The sequence below is a fragment of the Myotis myotis genome, unplaced genomic scaffold, assembly GCF_014108235.1.
Source record: "Myotis myotis isolate mMyoMyo1 unplaced genomic scaffold, mMyoMyo1.p scaffold_m19_p_21, whole genome shotgun sequence".
Classification (NCBI taxonomy): domain Eukaryota; kingdom Metazoa; phylum Chordata; class Mammalia; order Chiroptera; family Vespertilionidae; genus Myotis; species Myotis myotis.
This window is the reverse complement of record NW_023416326.1, coordinates 9160514-9179249: the sequence shown is the minus strand read 5'-3', so window position 1 is coordinate 9179249 and position 18736 is coordinate 9160514. Positions and strand designations below refer to the sequence as shown.

The 18736-nt window shown below is 42.2% G+C and overlaps 1 protein-coding gene across 10 annotated transcripts in view; it reads right to left on the bottom strand.

The window, feature by feature from the left end:
• ESRRG (estrogen related receptor gamma) overlaps positions 1-18736 on the bottom strand; it is a 460187-nt gene that overhangs the window by 165890 nt on the left and 275561 nt on the right. Inside the window, exon 1 of one of the 10 annotated variants that reach the window (XM_036354658.1) lies at positions 4299-4420. The exons of 7 other annotated variants lie outside the window; for them this stretch is intronic. Coding sequence is in view for 2 of the 3 variants with exons in the window: in XM_036354654.1 (XP_036210547.1) it covers positions 3752-3807 (56 nt within the window). In the remaining variant the exon portion in view is untranslated. Of the gene's footprint in view, positions 1-3751; positions 3988-4298; positions 4421-18736 lie in introns of those variants that run through there. 2 more of the 10 variants (XM_036354654.1, XM_036354655.1) reach the window with 2 other exon arrangements.

Genomic DNA, 18736 nt, shown 5'->3' with positions numbered 1-18736 from the left:
TATATATATATATATATATATATATATATATATATATATAATTATATAATATATATTTAATCAGGTCAGATTAAATCAAAGAAATCTATCAAAAGCCGTCCATTTAGGGGAAAAAAATTTAAAAAACAGGACAATGACACCTTATTGGGGAGAAAACACTAGAAAAATGACCCTCCATGCAAGAGAATTAATGGATATCCACCAGGGCTTTGCTAATAACATGGGTTAATTACCGCTGCAACATGCTAGGCTCAGTAAATAAAACAGCAGTGCCATAAACACATTAAGATGAGAAACCATCACTCTAAGAACCGACCAGCACCGTCACCCTTGCCTCTGCCCTGGCAGTGGGAAACTGTATCCCAGCCCTCGCTACAAAAGGACGGTTTCTAAACTTACCACCAAATGTGCAGGGTGACACATCAATACAGTGACACAAAGGGCTGGTGAAATGCAGGGTCCCATCACCCACTCACCACTGCCATTCAACCCTTACTGCATGAACTCAGAATCACTTTCTTTTCTTTCTTTTTTATTTTATTTTTTTTGCTTACTCCAAGGAGAAATCATATATTACATAATATCCACTGTCTGGCACTCGGGACTATATATAGCTCAGGATACATATACAAATAGCAGTGGCTATTTAATTTTTAGGAAAAAAATAGAATGAATCTGTTCGCTTCAGTGACGTGAGGGACTCGGTTACTAGACTACAGCTCAAGAACACTCCCCCCTCAGTGTAGCTGGTTGTCATTTGCAGCAATTTACAAAGAAATCATCTGAAAACCCCACCCACAGTTAAGGTTGCAGGTATTTTTAACAGATTTATAGAGAAGAAAAAGGAAGAAAAGTAACAAGGGCTCCGAGTCTGGAGTTTAAGTGTTCTTTCTTAGAAAAATAAACTTCAAGTGTCTGTTCATAGTTATCAAATAATATCACATCTAAATTTGCTTAGGCAACCTCCTGCCTTTTAAAAAAATTTGCACCCTTCTGATTTAGGCTTCTTGTTACTGTTTATATACATTTTCCTTCCTGCCTGTACTTATCCCATATATTCTGACATTATAGTCTTACTTTGGGATAGTTGTATTTCAATTTACTTTAGCTCTGACTAAGGAGAGATGAGGCAGAGGGGGGGGGGGGGGGATCAAAACCCTGAAAGAGACAGAGTGGACTATACAAAATAGAACTTGCAGGGCTCCAAACAGCAATCTCAAAACCCCAATTTGTCTCATTGTCGACGCCTGGATTTCAATTGATCAGGCTGAAATGTGCCGGACTATTCCCTCCTCCCCTTGCCTGTTTTGGAGCGTTTCAATTGCCTTTCCCTTTCCCAACAGCTGTGACAACTGTTAAAACAGTCAGTAAAATTAAGTCCGCTCCATAATCCTGTAGTCAATGTTACATTTTAATCAGAGGTTGAAAGGGACTCGTGTGATGAGCACACTCATTTAGAACGATTAGACTGACACATATGTCAAAGTGAACAGCGATATTATTTTCATCTATTTACCCTATCAGTTATTCCTGCTATGAAATGTGGAACAAGCTTTCAAGTATTATGTTCCTTAATGTGCTGGCACACTTCCTAAAATAAAAAAAAAATACATGGTTATAGTTTAACATCTTAGGCTCTCCTTATGGTCAATGGATTGTACGAACCTTTTTCCACAGTCTTCCAAGCAGAAATGGTCCAATATTTGCCTCTGATACGGCATTCCTGGTTTCATTTCTATGTATATACACACACGTGATGGGGTTTAACCCAGCACAATTACTATGAATATTAATAGCGTGTATAAATTCTGTGGTTTATTAATTGAGACAGAGAGGCAGATGCGTTGCTCAGCGTCCGGTCTTTCTGTCTGTCCGGTGAACCACGTAACCATCAAAACTGCATCCAGACAATAAATCTGGATTTTTTTAAAGATGACTTTTAATGGAGCCAAAAAGAAAGCTAGTTTGAATCTTGCGCCAAAGCCAAAAGGACAGGTGCCCTGATTTCATTTACATGCATCTGCTTTAAGAGGCTTATCTTGACTAATGATTCAGATGAGCCCCAAGAAGTTAAATTCAAGGAAACCGCTTTTAAAAAGCAATCTCTAGGGGATTTTTTCAAGTTTGTTTATTTATTTAAGAAAGAAAGTTCAGACTCTGGGTGAGCTCCGATAAGGTGTCCTTCCGGACATGAAGACAGTTCAAACTCCCCAATTCTCCAGCCTCAGGTCCACTAACCTTCAAACTCCACTGGAGGGAGGAGGGGGTGGGGTCCTACCTTTGTTTATTTTTCATTTGTATTTTCACACAATTTAAGGTTGTTTCTGCCGTTGAGGGTTTCAAACTGATGGACCCACAGCCTTCCTATCTTTCAGTTCCTCCTAAGTCCATCTCTTGGCTAACATCCCCTGCCCCGTGAGTGTGTGCGAGTGTGTGGGTGTGTGAGAGCACGCATACACACACACACACACACACACACACACACACACGCACGCACACACTGACAGGCGGCCAGGGAGACTGCAAGTCACTTTCATTTCTTAGTTAATTACCGAGCAGTGCAAGATGCAGGCTCTAAGGACAGCTAGTGGACATGCACTATAGTGCACTAGCTCATCTTCTGGACTTTCACATTTTCTTCACAACCTACAGAGAAAATGCTGGCCAAAAGCACGCTTTTCAGAATTATAACAGTTGGTATTAGGGTAACGTGAAAGGCAAGCAACAAACAGACGAGCCAGTCACAGCTCCCGTGACATACTAATATTTTTATCTTAACAGTGGATTGAAATTAAGTTTATGATCTGCTCATTTACACAAGAATGCTTAATGTACTTCTCCTACCCCCTGTGCGCTTCTCCTCCATTTTCAGTCACCCAAATACACAGATAGACCCACGTGCATAAAGATATTCCTAAATATGAATTAAACCGCGTGTAAGAACTAAAGTACTTTTCTGTGTTTTCTGGACAAGATGCACGAAACAAATCCGCAATCTCAACACTGTCTATTCAAAGGGAAATTTTAAAAAGTCACGACTGTTTCTTCTTCTGGTTTTTTTTCCCCTCCCCTTAAATATTTATAATGTGTGAAAATCTCATGTTACTTAAATGGACTGATTTGTCAGTTTAAGTGCTGACTTGAACGCTAACCATGCAAATAACATTATCCTAGCCCCGGATTGCAAAGGGCTAGTTTTGAAATTGTTCTCCGAAGGAGCAGTAGGAAATGTGCAATTTCGCCTCTAACTCTGCCGGGGCACAAAATGACAAGGAGCCCCAAGTATCTGTCAGGCTGCAAATACAGAAGCAGCACTCAGTGGTACACATCACCGTGAATATTGTATTTTAAAACCTCTTTCCTGGGGGGAAAAAATGGGTCCCAGTCAAAGATGCATTTTAACAGTTCACTAAGCATGCGTGCCAAGTGCCTATTCTTAGCACCTGAATAAGAAGTGACTGTCACACAGCTGTTTCGCTGACAGTCCCTGCGCTTCGCCTCAAAGGTAACATTGTAGTCAGAGAACAATTCTCCACTTCGGAGAGCACCCTGCACACAACAGGCACGAGACAGACAGAACGCAAACAGGCACTCCACTCCTGCCCGCAGAACACCCAGGGTGCTGCTACCTGAACCGGGGTGCACGGATACATTCTGCCCCCCCCCGCGCCCCCTCCACCCTCACACACACGCACCCCCACCCCACCCCACCCCAGGCCGAGTTTGCCAAGGAAAAGAGAAAGGTACCTACTCTTCCTCGTAGTGCAGGGGAAAAGATTCAGGGAGGCAAAGTTCTACCGAATCCATGTGCGGCCGGCAACCATTATGTGCGCACCCCCCAGCAATAAATCAAAGTTTCCTTGGCAGAGCGCGGTGCAATTAACACGCAGGTTCTCCCGGCGACAAGCCCTATAGGCGCAGCCAGTTGGGACCAAAGCTCTCGCACTCTCCTCCTAATCAAGGACTTAAAGCCCCGATTGGAGCTTATTAATATGAAGTAGGGCTTTGCATATGCAGTGCCCCCCCTGCCCAGCCTCGCAGCCGATTGGGGGGCCTCTGCCCAATCAGGACCGAGGCGAAGGGAGGCTGCGGAGCGCGCAGCCAGGCAGGTGGGAAGGGTGCAGACTAGCCGCGCGGGGGTGCACGCAGCGCCGGGACCGCAGCTCCGCACGCTCCCGCTCCCTGTACACACGGTGCTTTTTCCTTTCTTTCTTTCTTTCTCTTTTTTCCCACCCCCTGCGAAGCTGCCCAACAAACCCAACTAAGTTAACTCGCGGGAGGAGGCACTGGTTTCTGACCTCAGGTCTCCTTTTGCCTTGCGAAGAAGAGCTCACCACGCAGACTCTCAGTTAATCTGGGGAAGGATTCTGCGGAAGGTAGAGAATGAAGTTTGTCCTGCCCGTTCCTTGTCTGTGTTTTATCCAGCCACGGGGCCCCTTGGCTGCTTGTGTAGTGCTGTAGTCTCTCGTGCTTTCGTCACTGTGGTTTTTTGTTTTTTTGTGGTTTTTTCCCTCCCCCGATCATTGATAGATTTATGTGCATATACTGGGCGTTTTAAAGAGTCTAAGGCATTCTTCTCAATTGTTGGGGCATGTGAGTGGTGATCTCATCTTTGAGGAGGAATTCAGTTTTTCTCAACTACAGAAGAGGAAGTAGTGCCTCCGGACGAATGACATGAGGATGGATATTATCTGCGTAAACATTTCTTTACCTGCTGCTGTCTGCCTGCCTAGGGAAATAGGACACATCGCTTTTCCCAACTGCAGGACTCATTAGCCTCTCCAGTTGAGGTGGGGGGAGAGGGGGGAGGGCTGGGGCTGTAGGGTAAATACTATATTTAATGTATCTCAGTGCATTTGGACAAAATAAAGACTGCATATTTGGGACAGACAGCCTGCACTCGAAATATTCGGTGTCATATACTTATTTCAATACAAGCTTCCAAACTGGGAGACAGACACAAGTATAGATGATTGTACCCCACACATCAGCGTCCCAATAAAATGCAGGTTACCTATTTGTTCTGTACATAACACATCCTGGATGCTTTTCAAAATCAGCTCAGAAACATTTTGTAAGTCATCACACAGTCTGGTCAGGATAAGGACTCTTTCCAAACAGATAATGTACAAAACTAAGAATTCTCCATCAAAAGTTCTGGGGTGTATTTTTTTAAAGGATATAGGAAGAGAAGATGTTTTGCCTCTAATAGCATGTTTCCTTATACTAAAAGTTTTTCTTAGTCCTATTTAAAAAAAAACAAAACAGATTTTTTTTTTATATAAGCAAATGCACTTGGAATAGATACCAGCTATTTATAGCAAAGAAATAACTGCTACCTTATGGAGAATAGAAGAACCACAATTTTGATATAATCCATCTCTACTGCTTACCAACCTTTTGTACTGTAAGTCTACATGATATAAATAATATAATCTTTGAAGTCAAAATTAATTCAGATACTCAGTGTGTACTAAATTCACTAAATCAGAACTCTACTCTTTTTCCCAACCCTCTCAAATTTTCTAGGTCTATAAAAAACAAAACACTGAAATAGAACAGCCCCATTTAAATTCAGAATATAAAAGTGACAGACATGATTCGCCGCCAACCATCCCCACCCTCCCCCCCACAGAAGAAAGCAATTTGCCTACCCTGTATTTAGCCATATCTAAGATTTGGGCCTGATTCCTTTTATTTGTGGTCGAAATGCATATAAGTTTCTAGTTGGGAACTCCCATAGCAAAAACTGTGCCTGAGAAATCTGTATAAAAGCAGGTAGTAAAAGCTTAATTACCAGTAGCATTATGCTGTCTATATTGTTAAATGTGAACTCTGCAATTAAGATGTAAATTTGGTTGTGAGCAGTGAATTAAAAGAGCTTTGAGATGTGGAAGAAAACCCAAGCATTCTGCAGACAGCCGGAAAAAAAAGAAAAAAGAAAAAGAATTGTCTCTTCAGTCTAAAATGAGACATGTAATCATTTCATAATTAAAAAAATAAAAAGACATTTGAAAAGGAAACATGTTTTTCCCCCCTAAAATACAATATGAGGACGATAGGAGCTAATAGGGCATTAGGAATACAGTGTTAAAATATCTTGGATTGAAAGATGACTCTCTTGATTTCTGAATAAACTACGATCCTCAGGGTCATGCGTAGAACCAATGGTACATATTTTTAAAAGATATGCAAAAAAGTTTCCTTCTTATTTTAACCAGAGACCTTTTTAAAAATAATAATAATGATGATTTCATGCACTCAGCGCATTCAGAGTTTGCACCTGTGCAGAATCCTATCCTGTGGTCCGTTGCTCTGCACTGCCTGCTGTGACAGGCTTTTTAAGGACAAGACTAGTAGTCAATTATTTACTGATAGACCTTAAGTCACCATGGTGCATAGGAGTTATCTTTTCTTTCCCAGACTTTTCTTATTCCCTTAGGATACTTATGTGACCCACTGAAGGCATGAGTATATGTTTTTAAACATATTTAGACCCAGACCCATGCAGACACCCTTTTTTCCGTGCTCACAGAGATCTGTGTACCAGCATCCACGGTGGAGTCCCCACTGAGCTTTCACTGAACATATTTCATCCATGCGAGGCGCCGTGCACACCGAGCTGGCTGCTTTCTCAATGGCCAGAGGTACGCAGGCTTGTAGAGCTGCCTGCTTCCCCCTCGGGATCAATGTGTCACCTCTGCAAGTCAAGGACCTGAGATTACACCTACTGTCTTGCAGCCAGCTTAATCCATTTAAATTTTAAAATAATATCCACGGCACTCAACTTGCCAGACAGCTTCCAGGATATTTTATAAACACTCCGCTTAGTCATCTCCAGAATCTCCCCTCCTCACAGAGTTTTCTCCCCTTGAAGGAGGAAAGAGTGGATGATCACAGGAAATAAGCACACCACCAGCAATATGGGTAAACCTTTAAGAATCTCAACTCAAAGGATTTGGAAGAGGGGCAAAAAAGACCGAACACCAAATAGATAAACAGCTGAGAATAAACACATATGGCTACTCAGCCTATACACTTCACAATCTTACCACCAGGAGTCTACCCAAAGCAGGATACATGGACCAAACAAAAGGATCTCTTAGGATGGGCTCACAAAGAATATTAATAAATTAGTTCAGATCAGTCGAGTATGCATCAGGCCCCGAGTCCAAGCATAGTTTCAACCTCTTCCTTAAATGATGCAGTCACAAATACCCCAAAGACTTCATTCTCAGACCCGTGCTACCCACAGACACCACGCAGCAAACACACTTCATTTCCATTTGAAAAAAAAATCAACAAAAACAGAATGGCAACAAACAGAACTAAAGTGGAAGCAGAAGGTAGGTTCCCATTGTCTATACCAGCACTTTTACGGTATTTTAATCAGAAACATTTCCTGAAACATCCCAACAGCGTGTTCTTACACTGCTAACAGGAGACGAGAAAATGCTTGGCCTTGCCAATGACTGCAGAGGAATGGCTATTTTAGGTTCCCACCTCCCTTTTCTGAAAATTAACAGAACGCATCTGTTTTAAAATGTTTATAGTTGCCACATTCTTTTGGGAGCCAATTTTGATTCTGAATTGCACCTTTGCCATCGGTGAAATATTTAAAACTCAACAGAGGCACTACAGATTTAGATCCGCAAATCGCCGTGCAGTCTGGCCACCTTTGCTGGCCTGTCCTGGAGATCAGACACCTTAGAAAAGCTGTGTAACTTTTGGCACCACCTCCCTGCTGTCTGGATGCATCGTGTGTAATGCAATCTACCAGAAAGCAAACCTAGACTATTCCAAACGGCCATCTTCCACTCCACAAGAAAACCCACAGTGAACATCCCTGGACAAAGGACCATGAAGGGCTGGCCGGAGAACTAAACCTCACGCTCCCTTCTGACCCCACGTGGGCTGAGTGGCCTTGAGCAGGTCACGTCCCTTGTTCCTTGTGGGCACCTGGGATTTCTTTGATGCTGGAAACGGGCTTAAGAGCACACCTTTCCCACCGAACAGAGAGACTTTTTTCCAAGTCAGTCTGATACTTTCCTATCACCACCAAACCTCTATCAATTCATCATAGCTCATTTTCAGTTGCCTTTCATTTCGAGGGCACAGGCTTTGATATTGAAATTATTGAGTTGATTGGCAAGAAGCAATCACTTTTTTCTGCAAGCGATCGCTTCCACAGAAGCACTAATAAAATCCTTTCCTTCTGACAAACCTCTTGTCCTGTAAATCCACCCCATTCCCAAATTACCGAGTCTGTGTAAAAAACAAACTAAACAAACAAACAAACAACCGCACCTATTCCTGGAGCGTTATTACATCACCTCCATAACGAAATAAACTCTTTTCCTATTGGGTTTGTGAAAGGGGGAAAGAAAAAAAATCAAAGGAAGACAGAGATCCTAATAAAGGTTTCTGTTTAATTAACTCAGGATAATTTCACTTTCTTTTTCTCAAGCTAATAACATGACACAGTGAAATGCCACTAAAAATGAAATTATAAACTGCAGTAGCTCCAATGGGCAAACCGGACTTCAGTTCTGTTGTCTTTCCAACAGACTCACCGTGGCAAAACACCAAATGCAGGTGGGAGTGCCCTACAAGCTCTCTACAATCTGCATGGCATGTATTTACAGAGCAATCGTTAACATTTTGAGATTACACATTAATAAACAAGTTGCAGTTATACTCTTTCTTGAATGTTAAGCACCATGAGCTAAATTGCAGAAAACATTCAAGGTCAGTGTCCCGTTTTAGACCTTTTCAGGCAGCTGTAATATTATGATAATCAAGCTTAAAATATTCCTATAGAAAGAGTAAATTAGCCTTTTCACTTGAAAGATGATTATGATAAACAATAAACCTATGAGAGGACAAAATCCCTATTTTTAAAAGCCATAAATTGTTGACTCAATCATGTGTGTGATCGTCTTGTCCAAAAATAAAGGGAGGCTGAACTCGGAGAGGAAGGGGGGAGGGGAGTGGAGACAGAAAAGGAGGGGGCAGGGAACACCAATGACAGATTTCAGAATAAGCAACACTTGCTCTGATACCAGAAAAATGATCAAATTATCCACATTAACCACCCATCTAACATATAACATTTTTGAAGCTTATATATGTGTGTGTATGTGTGTGTGTGTGTGTGTGTGTGTGTGTGTGTATACACACACACACCCATGAAATATCAAAAAAGCACAAAGTATTTTTATTCCTGATGTATATAAATTTTCAACACTATTTGAAATTTCTCTCTTTAACCCTTTTGCCCAAATTTTCAAAGGACCAGAAAAAAAAGAAGTGAAATATTTACATCTGGTGTCTACATAAACAGGCTTAAAGAGATTATTACATGTTTGAATAGATAGATAGATAGATAGATAGATAGATAGATAGATAGATAGATAGATAGATTTCAGAGAGAAAGGGAGAAGGAAAGAGAGAAACATCAATGATGAGAATAATTGATTGGCTGCCTCTTACACACCCCCACTGGGGATTGGGCCCACAACCCAGGCATGTGCCCTGACTGGGAATCGAACTGTGATCTCCTGGTTCATAGATCGAAGCTCAACCATTGAGCCACACCAGCTGGGCAATGTGTGTTTTTGTTTGTTTGTTTTTAATGTTAGAACTTTCTGACACACTTCTAAGGTTCTTTTTTTATAAATGCATACATTTGATGACATCCTGCTTCCCCGAACTGGGAATTAATTAGAGGCGGGTGTGTTAGTCATGCCCAGCAGAAGTGAGGAGACCAGAAGGCCCGACAGTAAGAGGGCAGCATGCCTTGGGCTCGGAGGAGGCTTTGGATGAGAGTCACTTCCCACATCTATGCTTCAGTTTCCTCCTCTATTTAACGGGAATAACAACCATGACAATCTTGTAAAACTGTTATGGGGATTCATTGAGTTAAGCCAATTTAGCACAGTATCTGGTCCTAGCTGGGAGAACCATGTGACCCTGTGGGCCACGGGCAATCTGACTTATGCCAGTTGTCCTAACCCTAAGACTGTACAATATTTCCTTCTTATAATCTCAAAGTATCTGAGTCTGAATAAAAATTTATCATTCTACACATAATGAGCTTCCTGAAAATATTAGTCATGTTATTTATAAATCTCTTTATTTTTTTAATATATTTTTAATTGATTTTAGAGAGGAAGAGAGAGGGAAAGAGAGATAGAAACATCTAGCCTGCAACCTGGGCATGACTGGGAATCAAACCATGACCTCCTGGTTCACAGGTCCATGTTCAACCACTGAGCCATGCTGTCCAGCCGAGCAAAGATAAGATGACTTTAAAAAAGAGAAGAGAGGACAGGCCTGCTAGGTGCTCTAGCACTTAACTTCCACTGATTCTCTTATTTATTTATTCCACTGAATACTGAATACTTTTAGAAAAAAGGTGGATTTCTCCTCTTATAGGAGAAGAAGAAGGGAATTAATCTGCAGAAAAAGATAAAGGTCTTGCATTTAGGCCACTCTCTACCTCTGCTCACTGCCTGTAATGCTTTAACCAAGTCCTGTATGTTCAAGCCCATGGTTGCATTCCAAGAGCCAGGCTCTGCTGAGAACACATCACATCAGGGAGAGGCCTGGAAATTTTCTGGGGGAAAAAAAATCACACTTTGGGAGTAAAAAAAAAAGAGTGAGAGAGAATTCCTTTCCTGCTGCCCTGGGAGATTAAAATAACAGAAATGGTGACGGGGAAGGACAAGGAGCCTGGGGACACTCCCAGACGCTGACTCCCGGAGGCCTCTTATCTCACCTGGAGTCTGTCACTAAGTGCTCAGCTATTTGTATCCGGAGCTTCCTCCCACCCAACCTGGTGCTGCTTTTCTAGCAAGTAACATCCTTCAAGACCCTGTGTTTCTCTAGCTCCGTGATCACCTTGAATGAGAAAATGGAGTCAATGAAAGAATATTTTCATTAGTGAGAAAGGAAGCAGGTTAATTCATCTTTCAATAAAGAACTCTAGCCTGGCTGGTATGGCTCCGTGGTTGAGCACTGAATTCAAACCAGGAGGTCACAGTTTGATTCCCAATCAGGGCACAGGCCCAGGTTTTGGGCTCGGTCCCCAGTGGGGGGTGTAGAGGAGGCAGCCGATCAATGATCCTCTCTGATGGATGTTTCAATCTCTCTCTCCCTCTCCTTTCCTGTCTGAAATCAATAAAAATATATTTTAAAAAAATAAATGAGAACTCTAAACAAAGAGGTAAAATTTAACAAAAGAGTAAGATTTTGCAAACTTTTAGATATTTAAAATCAGCTACTTGGAAAATTTTAAAATTATAATTAATAAGTAGAATATCTAATATTTTTGCAACACTTCAACTTGAACAAAGCAGTTTCACACATGTATCTTTTGTTCCTCTCAACAACACTGCGGGGCAGGTAGAAGCTGTATTATTATTATTCCCATTGTATAGAAGACAAAACAGAGGAGGTCCAAAGAGTTTACTGGAAGGGCCAAAGACATTAGGCAGTTATGCTGCAAAGTCAGGACCTAAATGTCTTGTTTTTTAAATTCCACATCGTTTGCACTCCCAACCTCAAGCTGTTCCCAGTAAATCTTTTTGTATCCCCTTTCAAAGACATGCAAGGAGCACAGAAAAGCGCTCCCCGGTATGCATTTTTGCGCACCCGAAATTGTTCTGTTTTAGGAAAAGTGGAATAAAACCGCATCTGATCATTACATGCCCGTTTCTTCCTTTAATCTAAACAAATGTTCCCCTTTAGGATGTCTGCTCCGGTCAGACCCTGTGTAAGTTTCCTGGGAAAAACACATACAAGTGAGAACTTGACATACACAACAGAAATAGGAGGTCTCAGCGTCCCTTCTCTGTAACCGGTTTCTCTATAGGAAAGGCTGGGTGTAGCGCCCATAGCTTAGTTTCCTTTCCCTCGGTTTCACAGCAAAGCCACCATCGTCTAATCCTCAGGTCTCAAAGCCAAAGAACAAAGAGCCCTGAGGAGGCACAAAACCATTCTTCATCAGGACAGAGGCAATGATAATTTTTAAAAATTTAAATTAAATTTTAAAATCACCCTATTGGCCTGGAATTTCTCCAAGACTTCTTCATTAATAAAAAAGAGAACTATGATCGACTCAGGTAATGGAACAGCTTTATAACCCCGTGTTCCCTTCAGAATTATTCAATTCCATCTTTCCAGTCTCTCCAGAAGGCTGTGGGAGGGGACGCCTTGCTCAGTGCCGGGTGCTCTTGGGCCTGGGTGTGTTATGGCAAAGATATTGGAAGGACGTGCGGCCACAACTCGTTTTCTCTATTAGCAAAGATGATTAAATGAGACAATATGAGCTTTAATGGGCTCTTTCTGTGGTTAGACTTTTCCAGTTTGGCCCCACCAATGGCCTCGTGCCCATCGATTGAGCAGTTACTCCTACTCAATTATTCAATCCCTGTCAATGTGTTGAGATGCACAGAATGTAAAGGTAAACATTTTATTTTTACCAGACTTAATTCATGGGGTCTTACTGCAGGGTGGGGGGAGTTACATTCTATAAATAGACCATGTAGGGTTACAAAAAGGCTCCTTTTCTTGAATTACAGCTGTAATGTTTAGTGACACAATCCATAGAAACCCCTTCCAGTATTCATTTTAAAAAAATATATTTTTTATTGATTTCAGAATGGAAGGGAGAGGGAGACAGAGATAGAAACATCAATGATGAGAAACATTGACTGGCTGCTTCCTGCATGCCCCACACTGGGGATTGAGCCCGCAACCTGGGCATGTGCCCTGACCGGGAATCAAACCATGACCTCCTGGTCCAAAGCTCAACCACGGAGCCACGTCGCCTGGGCAACCCCTTCCCATATTTCCCAGGTGACTGAAATGTCTCCTCCATGAGCCTCCTCCAGGGGACCCCAGGGGGGATCAAGGACTCTCTCCTGTGTCCCATTATGCTTTGCACTAACTGGTCTACCTGGTTTGTACAAGGAACCTTGGACTATGTCTCTTCACTCTCCCTTTAGAAAGAACCTTGATGGTCTTTAATCATCAGACTGTGCCCAGTGCTGTAATCTGGACATTTCGGGCTCTTGAAAAATATGGGCCAAGAAATTGCTGCTTTGGAACCCTCCCCCCTCACCCTCCCGCAAAAAAATAAAAATTGTTACATCCACATTGTCTTATTTGGAAATGAGTTTCAATGTTTTTCTGAGGAAATCCTGTTAGTATCTCAATCACTATTTTCATAATTACAATCACGTTTTCATAATTAACAACTCTCTTACTGAAACTGTTTTTTGACTTGGGAGGGAAGGAGTGTGGTCATGGTCGGATCCCTTCCATCCAGTGGATAAGAAGAAAATGTTGACTACACTTTTCAGTATTCGTTTTGTTGCAGTGATGGCAAAACCCTGCCCTCTCGCCACCCCTCCCCCCAGGAGAACCTCTGGAACAATTGTCTACTAGTTTTGAGTACATAAAATCATATTTGTAAATGAATCTCACTGGAAATTACCAACTACAGTCTAAGTTGAGGACAAGAGGAAAAGGGTAAAATTAAGCTTCGGGGGTGGGAAACGGGAAAGCATCTGGGGGCCTCAGCTTTACCGGGGGATGTAAGGCTGAGAAGCCACATTGTCACGGATCCATCAGTTTATGACATTTAACTAGCATATGTGCAGTGCTGCCAGGCACCCCGGTGAAAAAGTGACCCACGAGGTGTTGATCTCTGAGGTGCTGCGTGCTCCAGCCCTGGTTGGTGTGGCTCGGTTGGTTGAGCGTCATCCCATGTACCGAGGGTTTGCCGGTTCGATTCCTGATCAGGGCACATGCACATGCCCTGATTTTGTGGGCTCAGTCCTTGGTAGGGGGTATGCAGGAGGCAGCTGATCAATGTTTTGCTCTCTCATCAATGTTTCTTTCTCTCCCTCTCCCTTCCTCACTCGCTAAAAACAAACAAATCAATAGAAACATATTTTTAAAAACTAAAGCTGTAACCCTGTGCTTCAGAATAAGAACAGATATGGAATATTTTGACAAAATATTAACGCGGTACCGTAAACAACAGAACTGAGTCGCTTTCCCTTTTCTTCCTTATATTCCTAGGCATTGTTTGAATGGCACTATAATGAATGAGGTTAATTTTTCTAATAGATAATAAAAATCAAATAGCATCAGAGGTGCGGGGGAGTAGAAGGATTGGGGTGTGTGTGGGGGGGAGAGGGCAAAGTACTGATGGAGACACCAGATACCAGACCTGAGAGGTAAAAAAAAAAAAAAAAAAAAAAAAAAGACTGGCATATACATTAAAAATTCTAGAACTTTCTAACTCTTGGCAGATTCCTGAACACACACACACACAATTCACTGTTTTCTGCCTTTCCCTGTTTCTCCCACTTAGCAAAATCCTACTTATCCTTAATATTTAGTCCACACCAGGGGGTCAGAAGAGGCGTCTTATAGGACGGAGCCGGCATCCCTCCATCCTCCCCATAACCAAATGCTATTGACGTTTCCCCGCCATTTTTTTGACTCCCCCATGACTATAAGCTTCTTGAGAATAAAACTGCATCCCGCTCATCTCTCTAACTAATCCCAGCTCTTAGGACAAGTGCACAAAAGATGATCTCTAAAGACTCATTAATCGGAACTAAAAAGCCGCCTGGCTGTGGGAAACAGGCAGGGATTCCCGAAGAGGCAGGAATAAGATGTCACAGAGCCGGAGCTTGATTTGTTTAAATCACACGTAGCCAAGAGGATCCCGTGCCTGACTGTCCCGGGTGATCTTTCGGGCTTTCCACCTGAGCTTAAGTGACACAGCTGCCCAGGGCTCCGGCCCAGTGGATTTCACTGGCCAGTTCTTTGAAATGCTAATGTGTGCTTCTCTAAGGACAAGGAGAGTCTCTACCAGGGTTTTCCAAAGAGAAGCACGGTGCTACCTGGAAATTGCTCAGTGTACATTCTCTGTCCCACCTGGAAAAACCCTGAGGGTGCTCCGGACACCGATGTGTTAGCAAATCATCCAGGTCATTCTAATGCAGTGGTTCTCAACCTTCTGGCCCTTTAAATACAGTTCCTCATGTTGTGACCCAACCATAACATTATTTTCGTTGCTACTTCATAACTGTCATGTTGCTACTGTTATGAATCGTCATGTAAATCTCTGATATGCAGGATGGTCTTAGGTGACCCCTGTGAAAGGGTCGTTTGACCGCCAAAGGGGTCGCGACCCACAGGTTGAGAACCACTGCTCTAATGCATGCTCAGGTTTGAGATGCTGTCCAAACGCAAGGATTTAAAAAAAAAAAAAAAAAAAAGGACAGAAGAAGAAAGAAGAAAAAGCAGGCTCAGCGTTCAACCTCTTTTCAAAGTGAATTTCCCTAATATGCCTCTTCGACAAGGGTCGGGGAACCCCAAAATCTGAAGAGCAGGTGTTTCAGACCAAGGCACAGGGAGATTTAAAGATGTAAAATCCTCACCTCGCGCCCCTGGGGAGAACAGGGTTTAAGATGCACATGACAGACAAGCCTGTCCCTCTTCTGGTGTCTCTCCAGCCAGATGCTTCAGACTTCCCCGTTTTTCCCTGGAGATGGCCTTGGAGATGCGGCCAAGGCCACGTCCCAAGTCCGGAGTCTGACTCCTGACCTGGGGAATGTGACTCCCTCCCCTGCTAAGGGCAAGCCTGTGAGTCACTGGCTCGCTGTTATTCTACGTTTAATAGGCCTGACCTGTGCAATATTTTCTAATCTGGCTCCAGTCCTATCTCGAAATTCTCTGTTTTGAATGAATACCGATTTTTGTGACCTGGAGGCTGCTCCGTAATGAAATGCAAACAATGAAAAGGCTAAATCAGTTTACCAAAAAATCTATTTGTCCAGCCGCGTGGAGACGTTCCCAATTTAGTCGGGTGCAGCCCAGGCGGCCCTTGATAAGGGAGTTAAACAGGGAGCTGCTCACCGAACGAAAATAAAGGCCTGGGCACTGCCGATATATTGTCCTTTCAAGAGCCTTTGTTGTAACTTGTAGCTAATTAAATGCCCTCACACAAGAGATGTACACACGCAGCAAAACTGGAGCTTTTTTTTTTTTCCAAGGGAGCTTGGACAAGGGAAGAGAGAGAGACACAAGCTTCCCACGTACGGGTCTGTACATTACATTTACATTTCTATACGGCTTCATCAGCCCCGACCAAGAAAAGGCACACGGGGAGGTCTTTTTTGTTCCATTTTGGACTAGAGAGATTTCTAAACCCTGCAAAGGAACGTGCTTACCATTAAAAAATAAAAAGAAGAAGAAGAGGGGGGGAAAAAGGAATAGTCATCCTGCCCTGTGCTTGTAGAAAAATAATGCGCACACCTTGCTAAATAACCAACAGAGGAACTGTTGTTAAAAATTACCAAGTCCTTAAAGGGCTCATGTTTGTATTTGTGCTGCCCTGCTCACTCCTGGAGTCCACTTGCAGGGAGAGAGGTTCTGTATTAAAGCTGACATCTATTGGAGTGGCTCTGAATTCACCATGTCACATTTATCAATATGGGATTTTACACAGATTGACATTCTTTAACTACCCTCCACCCCTTCTGAACTTAACTGTTGCATAGGGCAGATTTAAAGTGTTAATTTTCAGTTGATGCTTTTTTAAATGTCTATGAAACTGATTCTTAGTTCCTAACCTGTGTCTTCTCCCTTCTTTCACAAACCCATCCCCATATGAGAAGGCCGTCTAACCTAACAGAGTGTCACTGGATATAAAAACCGAACATGGTCCAAACAGAAGCACTAGTACTGGAGAGTTCAAAGCTCTTCGGGGTTCGTGCAATTTATATTATACTTATTTTTTTATACCTGTTCACAATCCTATGTCACTACACATATGGACCCCTCCAGCTAAAACACCATCTCAACCCCCCTGTACCCGCCCCCAAATCTCTTATTCACCTGGAAACTCAGAAAGATGGCCTCTTCTTTGTAGGCACCTTTATCATATCATCATTTTGTGTTCTCAAATCAGTTTGTACATAATTTTATTTCTCCCATTAAACTGTGAGCCCCTTGAAGGCAGAAATCCCATCCTATTCATTGCGAATGCTTGGAACACAGCTCAGGGCCTGACACGGAGTAGGTTTGACAGCGGTTGATTGAATAAATGAAAGAAAGAATTAAAGAACAAGGCTCTGCCTTCTGAGCTTTGACTTCTTACAGTTATGAGAAAGATTAATTTATAGTCATCAAAATAAACCACCATATTCTTGCATATTAGTGCTCCCCCCCCCCCCGGGAATGGATTATAAATTTCTAAGACCTATTGGTTCTATTAAGTCATCTCTTTATTTTCAAAGTTCAGTTTCAACTGCCCAAATCTTCCAAGTAGCAGCTTAACTGGTCTCCCTCCCTCCATTTGTCTGCTTCTTTCTAATCCATGTGAAACACCATCCAAACACTTCACTCTGTATTTTTTCAATTTTCCAGGATTTGTCACCTAAAACTCAAGTCTGTTCACAATCTGATCTCTATCTTCTTTTCTAGCATTTCCCACAATTCCACTCCAAGCAACCCAAGTAGCATCATCTCCACTTAGCTTGAACATATTGAAATGCAATCCCATTGCCAGGATTTTTGTTCTAACTCTTCCCACCATCCGATACTGAAAGTCTACCCAATTGCAACGCTCTTCATAGATGTGGTACGTCTTTACAAAGAAGGTTAGAGCCTTAAAACAGGACATGGCCATTTCTACTTGGGAGAAGGGAGAAAAGAGGGGGAGGAAGGGTTTAGAATAAGTCAAAGAGTCTTCAATGACAAGAAGAGAAGCATAGGATTATATTTTTTTTCAGTGGACTGTAAGTTCCTTGAGGAGAGCAACTTCCTAGATTATTATAATAGTACCAATGGAGTATTGTATGCAAGAGTGCTTGCTTAATGAATATCTCTTTAATGAGCCTTTATGCATTCCGGTACTTACTCCTTCCAAATCTTTAATGTGGTATCGTGCATATAGTAGGTACTCAATAAATACCAGCTAAATAAATAAGTAATTTCTTAACCTTTCGGTTCTTTGAAAAATGCAAAAAAGTAGGGAAAGAGACAGAGTGAAAAAAAATTTTCAGTTCCTAAAGGGGAAAAATATTAAGAAGAAAAATGAATGTTTATGAACACAGAATAGGCTCATTTTGTTTACACAGCAAAAATAAACTGTAAATCAACACTAGTTAAAATGTTGTATTCACATCGCCCTCTGGTGTTAGACTCTCCCAGTCAACAAAACACAAACTTAATATGGAGGGGGATTTTTACCTCCAGAAAAGAGGTCTTTCCCTTTCCTGATAAATGCGAAACCAGCAGAGCACCGAATGCGAAGTTCAGCCTGTTTCAACTTTGCTTCTGTGTTTAAAGATTGAATACTGAGCTCCAACCAGGTTTGGAGCCGCCAGTCTATTTGCTTAATGGAGAGAATCTCTCCTTTTGTCAAAGTCAAAGTCATGCCCTGAGAGTCATTAGAGGCCCATGGAGTGAGGCTGCTAGAGGAACTACAGGTCTTTGTACAAAAGGTGTGCATTAAAACCCAAGGAGAGATGAGTCTGCACTAGCAGCAGACAATGCAAGTCTATCCCTTGGCCAAATTTGCTAGATCTGGGGAAAGTTGTTGAGTAGAAAACAAAAGTTACCATGCAGGTGCCATCTATTCACTGGCTATTGGCGGTAGGAGTGTGTCAAGATGGCTGAAATAGAACAATAGACCATCCTCAGAGTG